The sequence below is a fragment of the Notechis scutatus genome, chromosome 3 (assembly GCF_049901735.1).
Source record: "Notechis scutatus isolate UNSWTSFEM ecotype Mainland chromosome 3, rNotScu1.2, whole genome shotgun sequence".
Taxonomy (NCBI): domain Eukaryota; kingdom Metazoa; phylum Chordata; class Lepidosauria; order Squamata; family Elapidae; genus Notechis; species Notechis scutatus.
The window spans coordinates 94,624,554-94,638,124 of NC_142011.1; the positions used below are offsets into that span (position 1 = coordinate 94,624,554).

At 41.3% G+C, this 13,571-nt stretch overlaps 1 protein-coding gene across 3 annotated transcripts in view; it reads left to right on the plus strand.

The window, feature by feature from the left end:
* Nucleotides 1-2,433: 2,433 nt before the first annotated feature.
* DENND1B (DENN domain containing 1B) overlaps nt 2,434-13,571 on the plus strand; it is a 213,437-nt gene continuing 202,299 nt past the window's right edge. The window contains exons 1-2 of one of the 3 annotated variants that reach the window (XM_026671732.2): nt 2,434-2,911; nt 6,086-6,150. In XM_026671732.2, coding sequence (XP_026527517.1) covers nt 2,895-2,911; nt 6,086-6,150 — 82 coding nt within the window. In that variant the 5' untranslated portion in view covers nt 2,434-2,894. Of the gene's footprint in view, nt 2,912-6,085; nt 6,151-13,571 lie in introns of those variants that run through there. The other 2 variants (XM_087960788.1, XM_087960789.1) reach the window with 2 other exon arrangements.

The window sequence follows — 13,571 nt, forward strand, 5'->3', positions numbered from 1 at the left end:
TTCAATGAAAAATGAGAATATTTACCCAAGATCAATACTTTATCTTCTCATGTCATTAAAATATCCCTCCCCCAGAAAGCATATTTTGTTGAAAATAGAGAAGTTTATTTGAATTGAAACAAGAAGTTCATAGAGGAAATGGTGAAAATGCCAAGACCTAATTAGCAAAATGATCCTTGAGTGTTATATTCAAACTTCCAAAATATTTATAAGACTATGCCTGCATGCATTGTTTGCTTAATTCATCTAAGAATAATTATAGATAAATTACAATGTGCTTTCTAAAAATATTTTTTGGGGGGATGACCTAGACTGGGCATTTATTGTGCTACTGCCTCTCAACAAAGGGGATATTATCTGCAACTACACTTCACTTGGCTTTCTACTTGTAAATTTCGTATGTTTTCCCATTGCTTCTTCTACTTCCTTTTATACAGTACCTTTCTTTCATTATAAAACATTTGTGCTTTTGTTATAGGAAGAGTTGAACATTCAGTAGAAGCTGCTACCTCCGAAATTGCTTTGTTTGTGGATTTCTTACAATGATTAAAAAAATAGAGAAGAAAATAATAACAAAAATGGATTAAACACTGAAAAAAGTTGTTCTAATCACTGCTGACAATTTAAAATGCAAAAGTTGGAGAGGAACTTCTACGGAAAACCGCTGAAAGTGTGAGTTAGAATGATCCAGGATAATAATTAAATACATTTCTATGTAGAAAATGGTCTATTCATTGCTCATAGGCTTCAAATAGGCCAGACTTACCTGTCTCAGGTCTCCCAGTCTTCCCCACTCTGTGAGGTATCTCAGGCTCTGCTTTCCACCTCTTGGAGTCCTCACTGGTCTTGGGCCTGCTTCCCACTTGGCTACTCAAGAACTTGCAGGAGGCCTCTCCTCAGCCAGCTGGAGCCCAGTAGCACCCAACTTACTTTTTTGCTTTTTGCAGCTTCTGAGAAAGGTGGCCAGCTGATGTGATATAAGTCAGCTTTCCTACAGAGGCAGCCTCATGCTAATCTGAAAGCAGGTGTTATTCTCATGATCCTTTAAAAGGGACTCTGTTTTAATCATAGTTGTAAGGATGAATGAAGCTGGGGTGCTGAAGTGGTCCTAACTTTGAAACTAGGACACAAATAGCTTTTGGGGAGGGTGTGTTGTAATTTTGAATGGTCACTAAGTAACTGGTCATAAGTCAAGGACTACCTTTAATCCAGTCCTTAAAAACATATGTGTAAAGGAATTTTCAAATCAAAGGACAATTACACAATTACAGTGTAATTATAGCCCAAATATTATTTTTCAGGTACAATGGAAAATTAGTTCAATTAGTTGAAATTAGTGCCCTGTAAAGAGAAAGTAGTGGCAACTGAACATTCAAGCTGCAGAATGAACACCAGCTTGCACAGTTAATATTGATGGAAATTGCAATGGGCATATTCCAATATTTGATCGTTTTGAGAAGTGATTCCTGAAATAGCCAATAGCTCATGAAGTGGAAACAACAGTACTGGAAACAACAGGAACACACCTGCATAATGCAGGGAGAGACAGAACAGCTTGGACAGCTTTTTTTTCTATAGGACCACAGGAGTCGGCCAAGATTTGATGGAACATAAGATGAAGACATAAAAATGCAATATAATTTCCTCCAGTTTCACTCTTTTAGCAAACTTATACCCACTGATATTTTCATGTTATTGAAAAGTATTGCATGTAGGAAAATAATGCCAACTCATGGCCAAAGAGACAACAGCCTTCCTAATTTGCAGGTCTTTTAGTGAGAGCATGAAATTTCTGTTGCTATCTATCTATTTACTTTATCAACACTTAAATCTTTGAAACATCAGGCTAGTGCTTTCAAAAAGTTCCATATGAAATCAGAAAGGTGACATCTCCTTACACTATAGCGAGCTACAAATCTTGTATTATAAAAGGTCAATCCTTCATTTCAGAAACCTGACCTTCAAATTTATTTTTTCTAGTTCTGCTCTTGAATTTTCCTTCGTAAAGCAAATTTATCAACATCAACTATGATTATTTTTTTCATTCTCATCAACCTCTTTCAGATTTGTCCCCTTTTCAGGTTTGTCTTTTATCCCCCCCCCTCCTAAGAAAATATGGTCGCTACGTGCACCTTACATGTAAGGCTTCTGAACTGACAGCAAGAGAGATCGGCTGAGTACATAGTACCAAGTAGATCACTACTGAAACGGGGATTTCAATTCAGCTCTAGGATTGCCAACTTTCTTTGCGGGTTGCGTCGTCTGCGGATGAGCGTCTTCAGTTTCAGTTCAATGTTAAAAGTTTGTCCCCTTGGTGTCCCCCCCCCCCTTTTTTTTTTCTTTTCTGGAGTTAAGTTGCTAAAAGTCCACAGGCCCCGGACCCGAATCTTCCTTTGCCTCCTTGATGGGAATAAATTGGCAATCGTAGCTCCTCGCTGGTGGAACCCTATGGCGAGGCTGCTGCTTTTCCTTCCCGCCCTTGGGCTAAGCGTCCGTCCGTCGCAGCAGCCCTGGCCAAGGCCCAGGGAAGAGGTTCCTCCAGCCCCTGTAGAGCTTCCTGCTTTTCACAAGGTGCCGAAGAAGCCGCTTCTCTGCGGCAGGAACTGAGAGAGGTAGAAGAGAGGCTGGGAGGGAGGTGCTGCTTTTACGGCCGCCCGTCACGCCGGGCCGGGGAGGCGAAAGAGCAAAGCTCGGGCCACCCTCGGCGAAGACGCCTGGGAAACCGCACGCGACCCCGACCTGCTCCCCTTGGGACGCAGGGGAAAAAAGAGCAAGCGAGACAAGAGCCGGCGCGTCCTTTCCCCCACGTCCCTCCTTTCCCGTCCAGGCCGGACTGGCGCCTGCCTTCAGGGGGTGCCGCCGCCTCCTGGGACCCTTCACCCCGAGATGCGACCATGGACTGCAGGATCAAGTAAGCGCGGGGAAGGGGGAATGTCAGTGGAAGCGGGGCGGCGGGGGAAAGCCGGCTGAAGGGGGAAATGCGCTCGCCGGCTGCTGCGGAGTGAGCGAGGGGAGGCGTCAGGCTAGGCCTCAAAACCACCCCCAGCCCCACTTTGCATGTGCGCGGCTGCTGAGGAGCAGGCCGGCCGGGGACGGCAGCTGAGGTCAGCAGGAAAGAGGTGGAGGAGAGGAGAAGGGAACGGAGCCCTATCCCCGCTTCTGGCGCGCGTCTATCGGGGGCTGCAATCCCAAACCCGATCGGTGGGGAGAAATCCCTTGCCAAGCACTTGGCCTTGCTTTGGTGGGATCCTCCAGCTCTGGCTGGGCTTGCTTTTGTCCTTGGTAAAAACTAGCTTATCGCCCTAAGAGACTCTCCTCCCCCCCCTTCCCTTCGCAGCATGAAATCCGACTGTCCTTTTTTGAATGGCCGACCGTATAATACCTGCATTCCTCTGTCTCCGGTCTGCCTCTGCCTCTGCTGAGCTTACCTTGTTGACCAGTACTTGACACCATCGCATAGAGTCAGCAAGTGACAGTGCAGATCTCCCTAGTAAAGCACGGACAGCCTATTTGTGCAGAATGAAGTCCAATAAGAAACACAACAGGCCAAGGCTGGTGTTTTCTGATCTGTTCGCAACCTACAGTGCAGGTGACCAACTACTTTATCCCCATTTCTGGGGCACAGTCTCAGCCTAGTTATGAAATCACGGCCCACAGTGTGCATCTGGGTATCTTGAGATGTCATTCTCCCCTTTCTCCAATTGATAGGATTTGAAGAATAAACAGTGCAGTACTGTACAGTATGCCAGGTAACAATTTGATAGGAGCACCAAAATTCCCCTGCATTAGTTGAGAAGATAGCATGTGTGGCAAGAGGGGGCAGGAGGATATTAAAGTTGGCAAGGAAATTCCCGTGACTGAGAGTAATGTGAGCAGAATGATGCCACAGGATTAATAGACATAAAAATTTTCTGTTTTTAATAATTTCCACAGTGGGTTGGAAAAATATACACCATTTGAATATCTATGCCAATTCCAAGGACTTATTTTTAAAGTGAAAAATGAATGAACTGTCCCCTCATTTGGTGATTGCGATTAAAGTCTTGACCTTGCAAGCCTTGCTAAATTTTGCATTCTGAACTAGTTTTAATGGTTTTGCAAACTGACAATGATCTGTTCATGGTGAGCCAGCTGGAATAGACATAAAAGCCCTTTCCCAACACATATTGAACTGGTTTGATACTTTATGGTGCAAAGTGACAAAATTTGAAAGGACTTTTTGTGGAAGCCTAGAAGTAGTTATACAGAAAACAGAAATTGATGTATGAGATGTTTTATCTAGTTTCTAAAGAAGTTGTGGTTATAGTTGGAGAACTTGTTATCATAGAAGTTTTCTTTTCAGTCATTGTGGGTACTTCTTGAGTTAGCAGACTTAACTACACAAACCATTGCAAGAGAGAGCTCAGTTGCAAATCCTATTATAGTTGCAATCTTGTATACAGTTGCTAAGGAATAAGTTAGCCTCACAGAAGGACTAATTTCTGATTGAGCAAGCATAGTATTTACATTGTGTAAAGAAGCATAACATCTTATTCAGAAATTGAAAATAGATTATTTTTAAGGGTAGAAGCCCCATGAATGTAATTTTGGTAAAGTGATAATAATTTCATGACTATTTTAATACACTGAATTTGTGTTCCACAACACATACATAAGTTTATGATTCCTTAAACAACTATGTAGTTTAACTTTCTTGTATGTAGCACATTCAGTTCCAGTTACTATTTAATACCTGCTACTTCTGGCCTTCTATTCACATATTTATTCATTCTTGTGATGAAATAGTTACCTAACCAAGCAGAGAGTGACTTCTTTATTAGAGTTTGGGGTGGGGATGCTCACATATTCATCAGCATGAAACACTAATATTTGCAAGCTCAAATAATTATTGAAGAGGAAGTTACAGTTTGATTATTGCTTCTCGGTTGTTCTGTCTTAAGATTATTCATTTCCATTCTAGCACTTTTTAGTATTTTGCAAATAAATTATTTGAGTGGAAATTCTAGAAGTTTAATTCCAGTACAACTGGGAAACGTGATTCAGGGAAAACTAATATTAGCAAAATTCCATTAGAGTTGATTGTAAAACAAAAATCCATGCTGGGCCATAAGACAGTTTCTGTAATGTACAAGTGAGGGTAATTTTTCCTTAAGCCATAAAGTGTCACTTAAAAAATGGTGTGTACTGAGTAAAAAGTCTTTATCAAATTCAGTTTATTTCATTTATATGTAACAATATCTTTGAGATTGTATTTTATATTCTATATGGTCAGTAAGAAATGAATAAACATTAGAACTGCAATAGCAGTTGCTTTGAAAATCTATAGAGGACTATAATATGTATAGGAGTTGGGAGGAATAATGTGTAAACCATAAATTGCATGACGTTACATAGGACAAGATTGGAAGTGTTGCAAGAATCACAATGAAATTCCATGGTGAAAGGTAATCACTTGTCCATTCACTCACTGTAAAATGATAGAATTATTTGTTACAGCTGTTACAGCTGCAGAATTTGAAGTAGATGTTGAAAGAAGAACTGGCTAATGTATAGAATTATAAAGGATATAATATTAATAGTTTACATACATGTGTACTTTGAGTATTTATGCTGTGGTCATTTATCATCTATTTTATACTGCTTATTTTAATCCCTAATGATATAAGGGGAAACAGTTATTTTCCTAAAGATGTAAAACAAATGTTATTTCTAACTTTCAGCAAGTTGTAGCTTAACTCTTCACTTGCAGTGTCAATTCCCACTTCTGTTTATTCTGGCTGGATTCTCTTTGTCATTCTCAGTCTTTCAGTGCTGAGAATTTGTGTACTAGAGGTGGATTAACCATTACATAATCTAAAGAATTTCAACAATCAAGCTTAAATAATATTTGTTGAGCTTGCATTGTAATGCAATACTATATGTCTCAAGAATGGTTGGTAAATAATCATTGTGTATTCTAAAGTAATTATGAGTCAATACTATTATGTAGTTTAATGTTATAACAAACATAGCATTCCTGTGATTAGACTATTTAAATGTTTGTGACCAATTCATGACTAATCAGATATTTTGTTTTTACTTCCAGAGAAAATCCAGAGACTACCTTTGATTTGGTGATACAAGTAAAACGCCAGGCTTCTGAAAATGAAGGTAATGCACATGCCTTTATATTCTGCATATAAATTAATTGTGCAAAATATAACAACATATATTTTTAATGTAGATAGACTAATATAGTTAGGAAATGTGCTTAATTGCTTTTTATTGTGGTTATTTTTAGTAATAGAACAATATAATTATTATAGCTTGCTACGTTACATATGTTTTATATACTATTATTAGCTGTAGCAACAACAATAATATTTAATTAGATACATACAGTTTGCTTTGAGTGTGTGCTTCAATTTGCACGTTATAATGGATTCCGTAAGTTGTGTTTTAGCAGTACATATAATTATGATGCTTAAGAAGGAACCCTCTTTGGCTATGTGCACATATGCATTTGTGCTGCTAGTTTAAATCATTTTAAACCATTACTGTTTTAATAACAAGTGGATAATGGTCATGTTAGGAAGGAAAGATTCATGGATAGTAACAACATTATGCTTTATCTACTTAGATATGATAATCCTGCTTAAATACAAACTAAAATAAATAAAAGCTTACTTGGGAAGACATCTTGAAAAAAATATTTATTTTTTTCAAGATGTCTTCCCAAGTAAGCTTTTGTATTGGTTTAATCTTTAATTTTTAAAGTTGGATTTGGAAAGAATACCCAGTTTAGATGCATTGTAGAGACTATGAATTAGCTAAATTCAAGTGTTCATGGTTTTTGCAGGTAGTCCCTGACTTATACCATTTGTTCAGGATCTGTACAAGATTATGATGATGTTGAAAAAGAAAGTTATGACCCCTTCCCCGAAGTTATGGATGCTGTAGCACCCTCGCTGTCATGTGGTCAAAATCTAGGTGCTTAGTAGTCAACCTGCCCTTACAACTAGACGTAGGGTTCCCCCTCTCACCTACATGTACTCCCATCTTAGCCACCCCACCTGTGTGTGCAAAGTTGTCTCAACCTTGGCGGCTTTTGCCTGCTCCCTGCTCCCTTCTCTCTATCCCATTATGTCCAGGTCCACTTATTTTTGCATTGTTCTGTAGTTGCTGACAGGCGTACAGAGCTGATGTGAGGCAGAGCTTTCTGTCATGGTTACCGTGCGCCATTCTTTAAGTGGGTCTCATTCTCGCAATTGCACTATTTGGAGAAGGGGCCTTCCAAACCATGGCAAGAACAATTGTATCTGATAGCTTTCAAGCCTTCCTAACACGATCCTTCTGAAGGCTACACTGTTTCTGCTAACTCAGAATCTAGGCTGGGCATGCCTCATCTACAGTGGGAGCAAAAACATGGTGATGAAGATGAGCTGGGATGGCAAAATACAGGTCAGCAGGGGTATCAGAGTACAGGATGGTGAGGGCTGCTTCCCACCTTACAAGGCAAGGTTCAGGGCTTCCCAAAAAGTCAGAGATGGGGAGGAAATGGGTGGGTGAGGGGAGTTGAAGGTCTTACTGAGGTTTGGGGCTGGGAGGGCTTAGGTATACAATGGTTTAGAACAGGGGTCGCCAACCTTTTGGACCGCAGGGACCACCAAACTCATAATTTTATATCCCAGGGACCACTAACCGGTTCTGTGGGTGTGGCCTAATTTGTGGGTGTGGCTTGGTGGTCATGTGACTGGCTGGGCATGGCTTGTATGTAAATATTATAAATATTTATATAAATATTGAATTTTTTATAAAAAAGCAACTTTTACCCAAAATCAGGCAAAGTAGGTAGATTGAGTTGCTCACAGAATCACAGATTCATTCAGAGATCTATCTATCTGCCATTGGCTAGCTCATAATCTGTCACAAAATTTGCTTGCAAGCAAACTCACAAAATTAACTCACAACATACCATGCGTGTAAATATTAATTTTTTTTTATAAAAAAGAGCAACTTTTACCCAAAATCAGGCAAAGCAGGCAGATTGAGCTGCTCACAGAATCAGTGATCTATCTATCTGCCATCGGCTAGCTCAGTCTCTCAAATTTGCTTGCTGTGAGTCTGCACTGAATTTGCTTGCAAACAAACCTTCAGTCCTAAGGGAGGTTCAGCTGTGCTGAGCCGAAGATCTAAAGACTAGCTAGAAAGCAAGAAATCCAACCATTTCCTGCTCCCTAGCTAATCTAAATCTCCCGGCACAGCAGACCAGATGATGGTCGGAAAAAGGGAAAATAGCAATTTAGCAGGGAAGTTTACCAGGTAAGGAGTGAGTGGGCGGGGAGGGTTCCTACGGGCCATGTGGGCGGCACAGCCTTGTGTTTCTGCGCAGCCTGGATTAATTGCTTTGTGGGGGTGCTCTGAGGGGTGAGATTTCTCTGCAGACCACCAAAAAATTTTCATGGCCCACCAGTGGGCCACGGCCCACCGGTTAGCGACTGCTGGTTTAGAATGAGCGGGTCCTTGGCTAATGCTGGGTAACATTTGCTTAACAAATGGCAACAAAGATTGCCAAGTTTGTAGGAATCCCAATTGTGATGGTAAATCGAGGACAACTTTTAACAGGCAAATGGAAAAATAAGCACCACTTGTTAAAAGCACAGTATTCCAAATATGTATCCTCTTGAAAAATACAAATAGGAAAATCTTTGCATGTGCAACTTTCCATATCAGTGCTTCCCATGGGAAATTCCAGGACAGTTTTTAAGACATTGGTTAAAAAAAAAATGAAGTAAAAGCCAGGCAAACCATTTAAGAATATGTAAAAGGGTTTTTTAAAATCTACCTCAGTAACAGAAAGGCTGGGCATGCCCAGTTTGACAATATATTATCAAGTTAGGACATATGATTCCATTTATTATGAAAATTCTTCTAAACAGTGGTTCTAAATGGAAAGTATATTAGAGCCAAATAATTTTTATAAATCAAGGGCTTTTTTCACCCAAAATATTTTTCTACAACAAAATTGAAAATGTGTTTTTAAAACAACGCTTCAAATAGTTTCCACAGACTTTCTTCAAAAATAAACATAATACAAACTAGATCGTTGCTTGGAAGTTGGTTCACATTGCCAGAAAGAACCTGGAAGGTTGTGAGGAATATCTTGAGAGACTAGAGGGTATAGTGGAGAACATATTTATCAGCATGGTTTCTGGTAAATGTTTTTTGTGACAGGCTAAAATGATAGTCATTTTGTGACTGGTCAGCCTCTCTCCCGATGGCTATCATGTTGAGGGAATCTTTATGAAATACTTTCAAAATGCAAGTGGGTCGACTGACCCTCCCACCTTGCCTGATAATTTAATTGGCCGCCTTTCATAAACTGGAAACAAGTACCATAGGCGCTCAGGGACACACACACTCTCAGGGTCATACAACTCCTGATTATAATTTATTTATTTTTTTAAAAAGATAATGAAAAGAATGAGATAAATCTGGTGACTGTTATGTATCAAATGGAAAATTTAAATCTAGTAAAATTAAGGTTTAAATAGTCGTACCTTTTCATTTTGTCTATGTAGTGTAACAAGCTTGAAACTACTCTTTTGGATTGGAGGAACATGTTATTAGTGGACTAGTCTAGTTCCAGGTTCTTATCCTCTGATATTTTATGATTGGTGATTGAGCCATTAATGAAATTTTAGGCTGAGCAACATGGGAAATGACTCACAAAAAATAATTCTACTTATAGAGTTCTTATTGTCGTATAGGAAATAAGTTATATCTGTGTGTGGTAACTGTGGAATTGGACATTGTAAGGAAGGAACTAAGATAAATTATTCCAAAAGTAAGATTTTGGTATTTGCCAAAGGCCTTAGATCTGATTCTTGGAAGTTAAATGAACAGTCAGTTAAAAATTGGGGGTAGGGTTCACTTCTCTGATGAGTGTAGGGCCCATTAGGCAAATATTAGGCAAAATGCCCCCAAATTGACAATAGCTTTGCAATCTTTCTATTATTCCAAAGGGGCAAGATTTATACTGACTATTTGCAGCAAATGTTTGTGCATTACTCTTACTTGGTGTTCACACCCATATAGCTCTTTTGCTCGATTAGGCAGAATTCTAATTTCTAAGGTTATTTTTCCAGGGGTGTGAAGTGTGCCTAATGTGGTCCTTTGTCATGAAACTAGTATGATTAGAATGGAAACCAGCATGTGGTTATGTATATTTTCATTCTGAGAGAAATAGCTTTTTTTTTTAATGTTATAGGCTTAGGTCCCTCAATCCTGGTTGATAAAAAGTAACTGGCCCAATATCATAAAACGTGTATGTTTTATGTTTTCATACTAACTAAATTCCTGGATCAGTTGAATATATTTTATATACTATTGTTAGAGGACCAATATGATTGAATCTCTTTGAATATGACCAAATTTTGTTTTATTGTTTATAAAACAATAAATTATTACCACTGTAATGAAAGTTACTGTTTATTTTGTAAGTTCAGTTTCTACTTTTTGGGTGGAATTTTGGTCATTGACTGTAATAAAAGCCTGACTGATGAGTAATTGTGAGGAATTTGTCCTTTTGGCTCCATGAACCTCATTTAAAAATCTTATTAAACATATAGACTGATGTTTCCTATTGTTTTGAAAGGTGCTAATGCTCTTTATTCCTGTGGCTGATTTTAGGCTCTTTTAGAATTTGATGTCTCTCTTTCCTTTTTAAAAATATTTCACTTATATTTATGAATCCAATATAACATGCACGCATTCATTCATCAGTTATCCAGCTTTAGCTTTAAATGGATTTTCATGCTAGGATAAGAGTTTGAATATATCACACTTAAAAATGTAACCCATTCATTGTCTGTGCCTGCACTCTTTTCTTCTTTATAAAAGAGATTTATATTTTAAATGGGTGTTCTTTTTTTGTTTTTTGGTATCCCATCTGCTTGCTCTGCTTGATCTTGCTGTGAAGTAGAGGTTAGTGTGTGACATCACAGTCATAAATGTTGCTGAGAAATATCAGGAACAGAGAATATTGTCTTCTAAAAAGGCTGAGCAAGAAGGAAGGCTGGAAGAAAAATGTTGCTCATACGGATAATACAACTTTAATGTTTTGCTGGGATTTTCATTATTCTTTAAAAATAATTTTAGTATAGAATTTTAAAAAAACAGTTGCCCTGTTACTATGAATCTACTTATATTCTCCTCCATGCTGCATCGAGAGCCCAGGATGGGTTGACTCCTTCCTATGATGTCATTTAGCTGAGTCTGTACTAAGATATAAAAGCCAGCCCCCGGAAGAGACCCCAGATTTTGACTCAGCTCCTTTCAGTCAGTAGCTGTGTGTCTGAAAGCTTCTGTTAGATAACACTCACCAGCGATCTTCAGTGCCGTTTTTCCTCGTTTCAAGCAGCCCCCAGGATCTGGGCAGCTGCTCTTCCAGGAGAGCAGGGCTCTCTTTCTCTCTCCTGCAAAGTTGGGAGCAGCGTTGCCAGAGTGCTGTTCAGGCAAGTTGGGCAGCGTCTGTAGACCTCCCCCACACCTGCAGTTTGAGCGGTCGTAAAAAGCGATCGGCAAACCAATACCAGCGTCAGCCAGCTGATCGTGTGGCCAGAGGCTGCCCTTTCCTTTGCTGACTTCACTCAGGGCTCTTTATACCCTAAGGAGAAATTCTTCGATCTCGGAGCCTGTTTCCCATAGTCAGTGGCCATCTTGAATTGAAGCCTTCCACCACGAGGTGAGCGGCCATTTTGTAAGCCTGGGGGCCAATTTATACCTTGATTCTGTCCTCCTTCATCCATGCAGCCCATCGGGATCTGCAAATTACCCTGTCATATCTCCAGAGCCACAGATTTTTCCACTCCTATCCACTCTAATGGTTCCTGCTTCCCTACCAACGAGCAGGAACCAGCCACTCATCCATCAAGGTCCTGCTCCCGCCACAAATCAGGAGATCTCTCAATTGGTGGTGTTCCCCGTTAATCTGGAAGGGACTCCTTTTCAGGGTCCCAGACAGGCTAGTGATAACCACCGATGCCAGCCTCCTGGGTTGGGGTTCCCATATGCAGGGCCAGATAGCTCAGGACCTTGGCTGGAGCTCAGAGCCATTTTTCTAGCTCTCAAGCATTTCAGGCACTCATGACCGCCTCTCATGTTCTAGTCCTTATGGACAACATGGCCGCCATGCCTCATGTCAACCGGCGGGGGGAGACGAGGTCCAGAGCCCTCATGGGAGAGGCTCTACGGTTGGGGTTATGGGCAGAGCAACACCTGTTGTTGATCTCGGCGGACCACTTCTCCGGGATCAACAACTGCCAGGCCGACTGGCTCAGCAGGAGCCTAGTCAACCAGGCAGAATGGTCTATTCCTCCTTCTGTATTCAGGGACCTTTCCCTCAGATTTGGAACGCCAGAGGTGGATCTTCTCCACTCCTCAAATTGCCCAGATCACCAGATTCTTCACCAGGTTTCCTTGCCAGGGAGCGGAGGGGACCAATGCCCTTCGGTGAAGATGGCCCAAAAGTCTCCTCTATGCCTTTCCCCCGCTCCCCCGCTCCATCATTCCGGCAGTAATTCGGAAGATGTTGGAGAAATGAGCGGAGCTCCTCCTCCTGGCACCCTATTGGCCAAGGACGCCCTGGTTTGCGGACCTGGTCAACCTGTCGGTGGCTTCTCCTTGGATGATCCCAGCCCATCTAATCTCCCTTCATCAGGGGATTCTGCTCCACCCGGAGCCCCAGTGGTTCAAGCTGACCATGTGGCACTTGAGCGGCAGCGGCTAGAGGTGGCTGATCATCATCACTATCCTGGCATCTCGCAAACCTCCCACAAGGCGCATCTATGATGCCACCTGGAAGGCCCTTCCCGATGGTGCCTTAGGGAGGGTCTCTCTCTCCCGCTTTAGCCCAGTTGGCAGAGGTTCTTAGATTCCTTCAGCATGATCTGGAGAAAGGTTTGGCCCCCAACATCTTATGCAGGCAGGTTGAGGCCCTCTCCTCGGTTCTTTCATGGGGTTCGCTTCCTTCCTTATCCCATCACCCTTCAGTCAGGAGGTTTTCGAAAGGGGCTTCCAACCTGCACCCTCCGGTGGTTCACAGGTATCCTTCCTGGGATCTTCATGTGGTCCTTTATGCCCTTACAAAGCCCCCTTTTGAACCCCTTAGAACATTGTCTCTCCGTTTACTGACTCTGAAGGTAGTGTTCCCCGTTTCCATCACTTCAGCCAGGCGGGTATCCGAGCTCACTGCTCTTTCTATCAGACAGGACCTTTGTTCCTTTCACGACGATAGGGTTGTCCTCAGTCTGGACCCCTCATTTATTCCAAGGGTTAACACCTGTTTCACAGGTCCCAGGACATTATGTTGCCTGGCTTCTGCTCCCTCCCGCACCATGACTTAGAGCAGCAGTGGCACCCGCTAGACGTAGGTAGGGCTCTTAGAATATACATTAAGCGCACTTCCTCCTTTAGGAAGTCTGAGGCCATTTTGTTTCCTTTTCCTTTCTCACTTGGGGCACAAGGCCTCTTCTACTATTAGCAGGTGGGACAGATCTTGCATTGAGCAGGCCTACAAAGCTGCGGCCCTT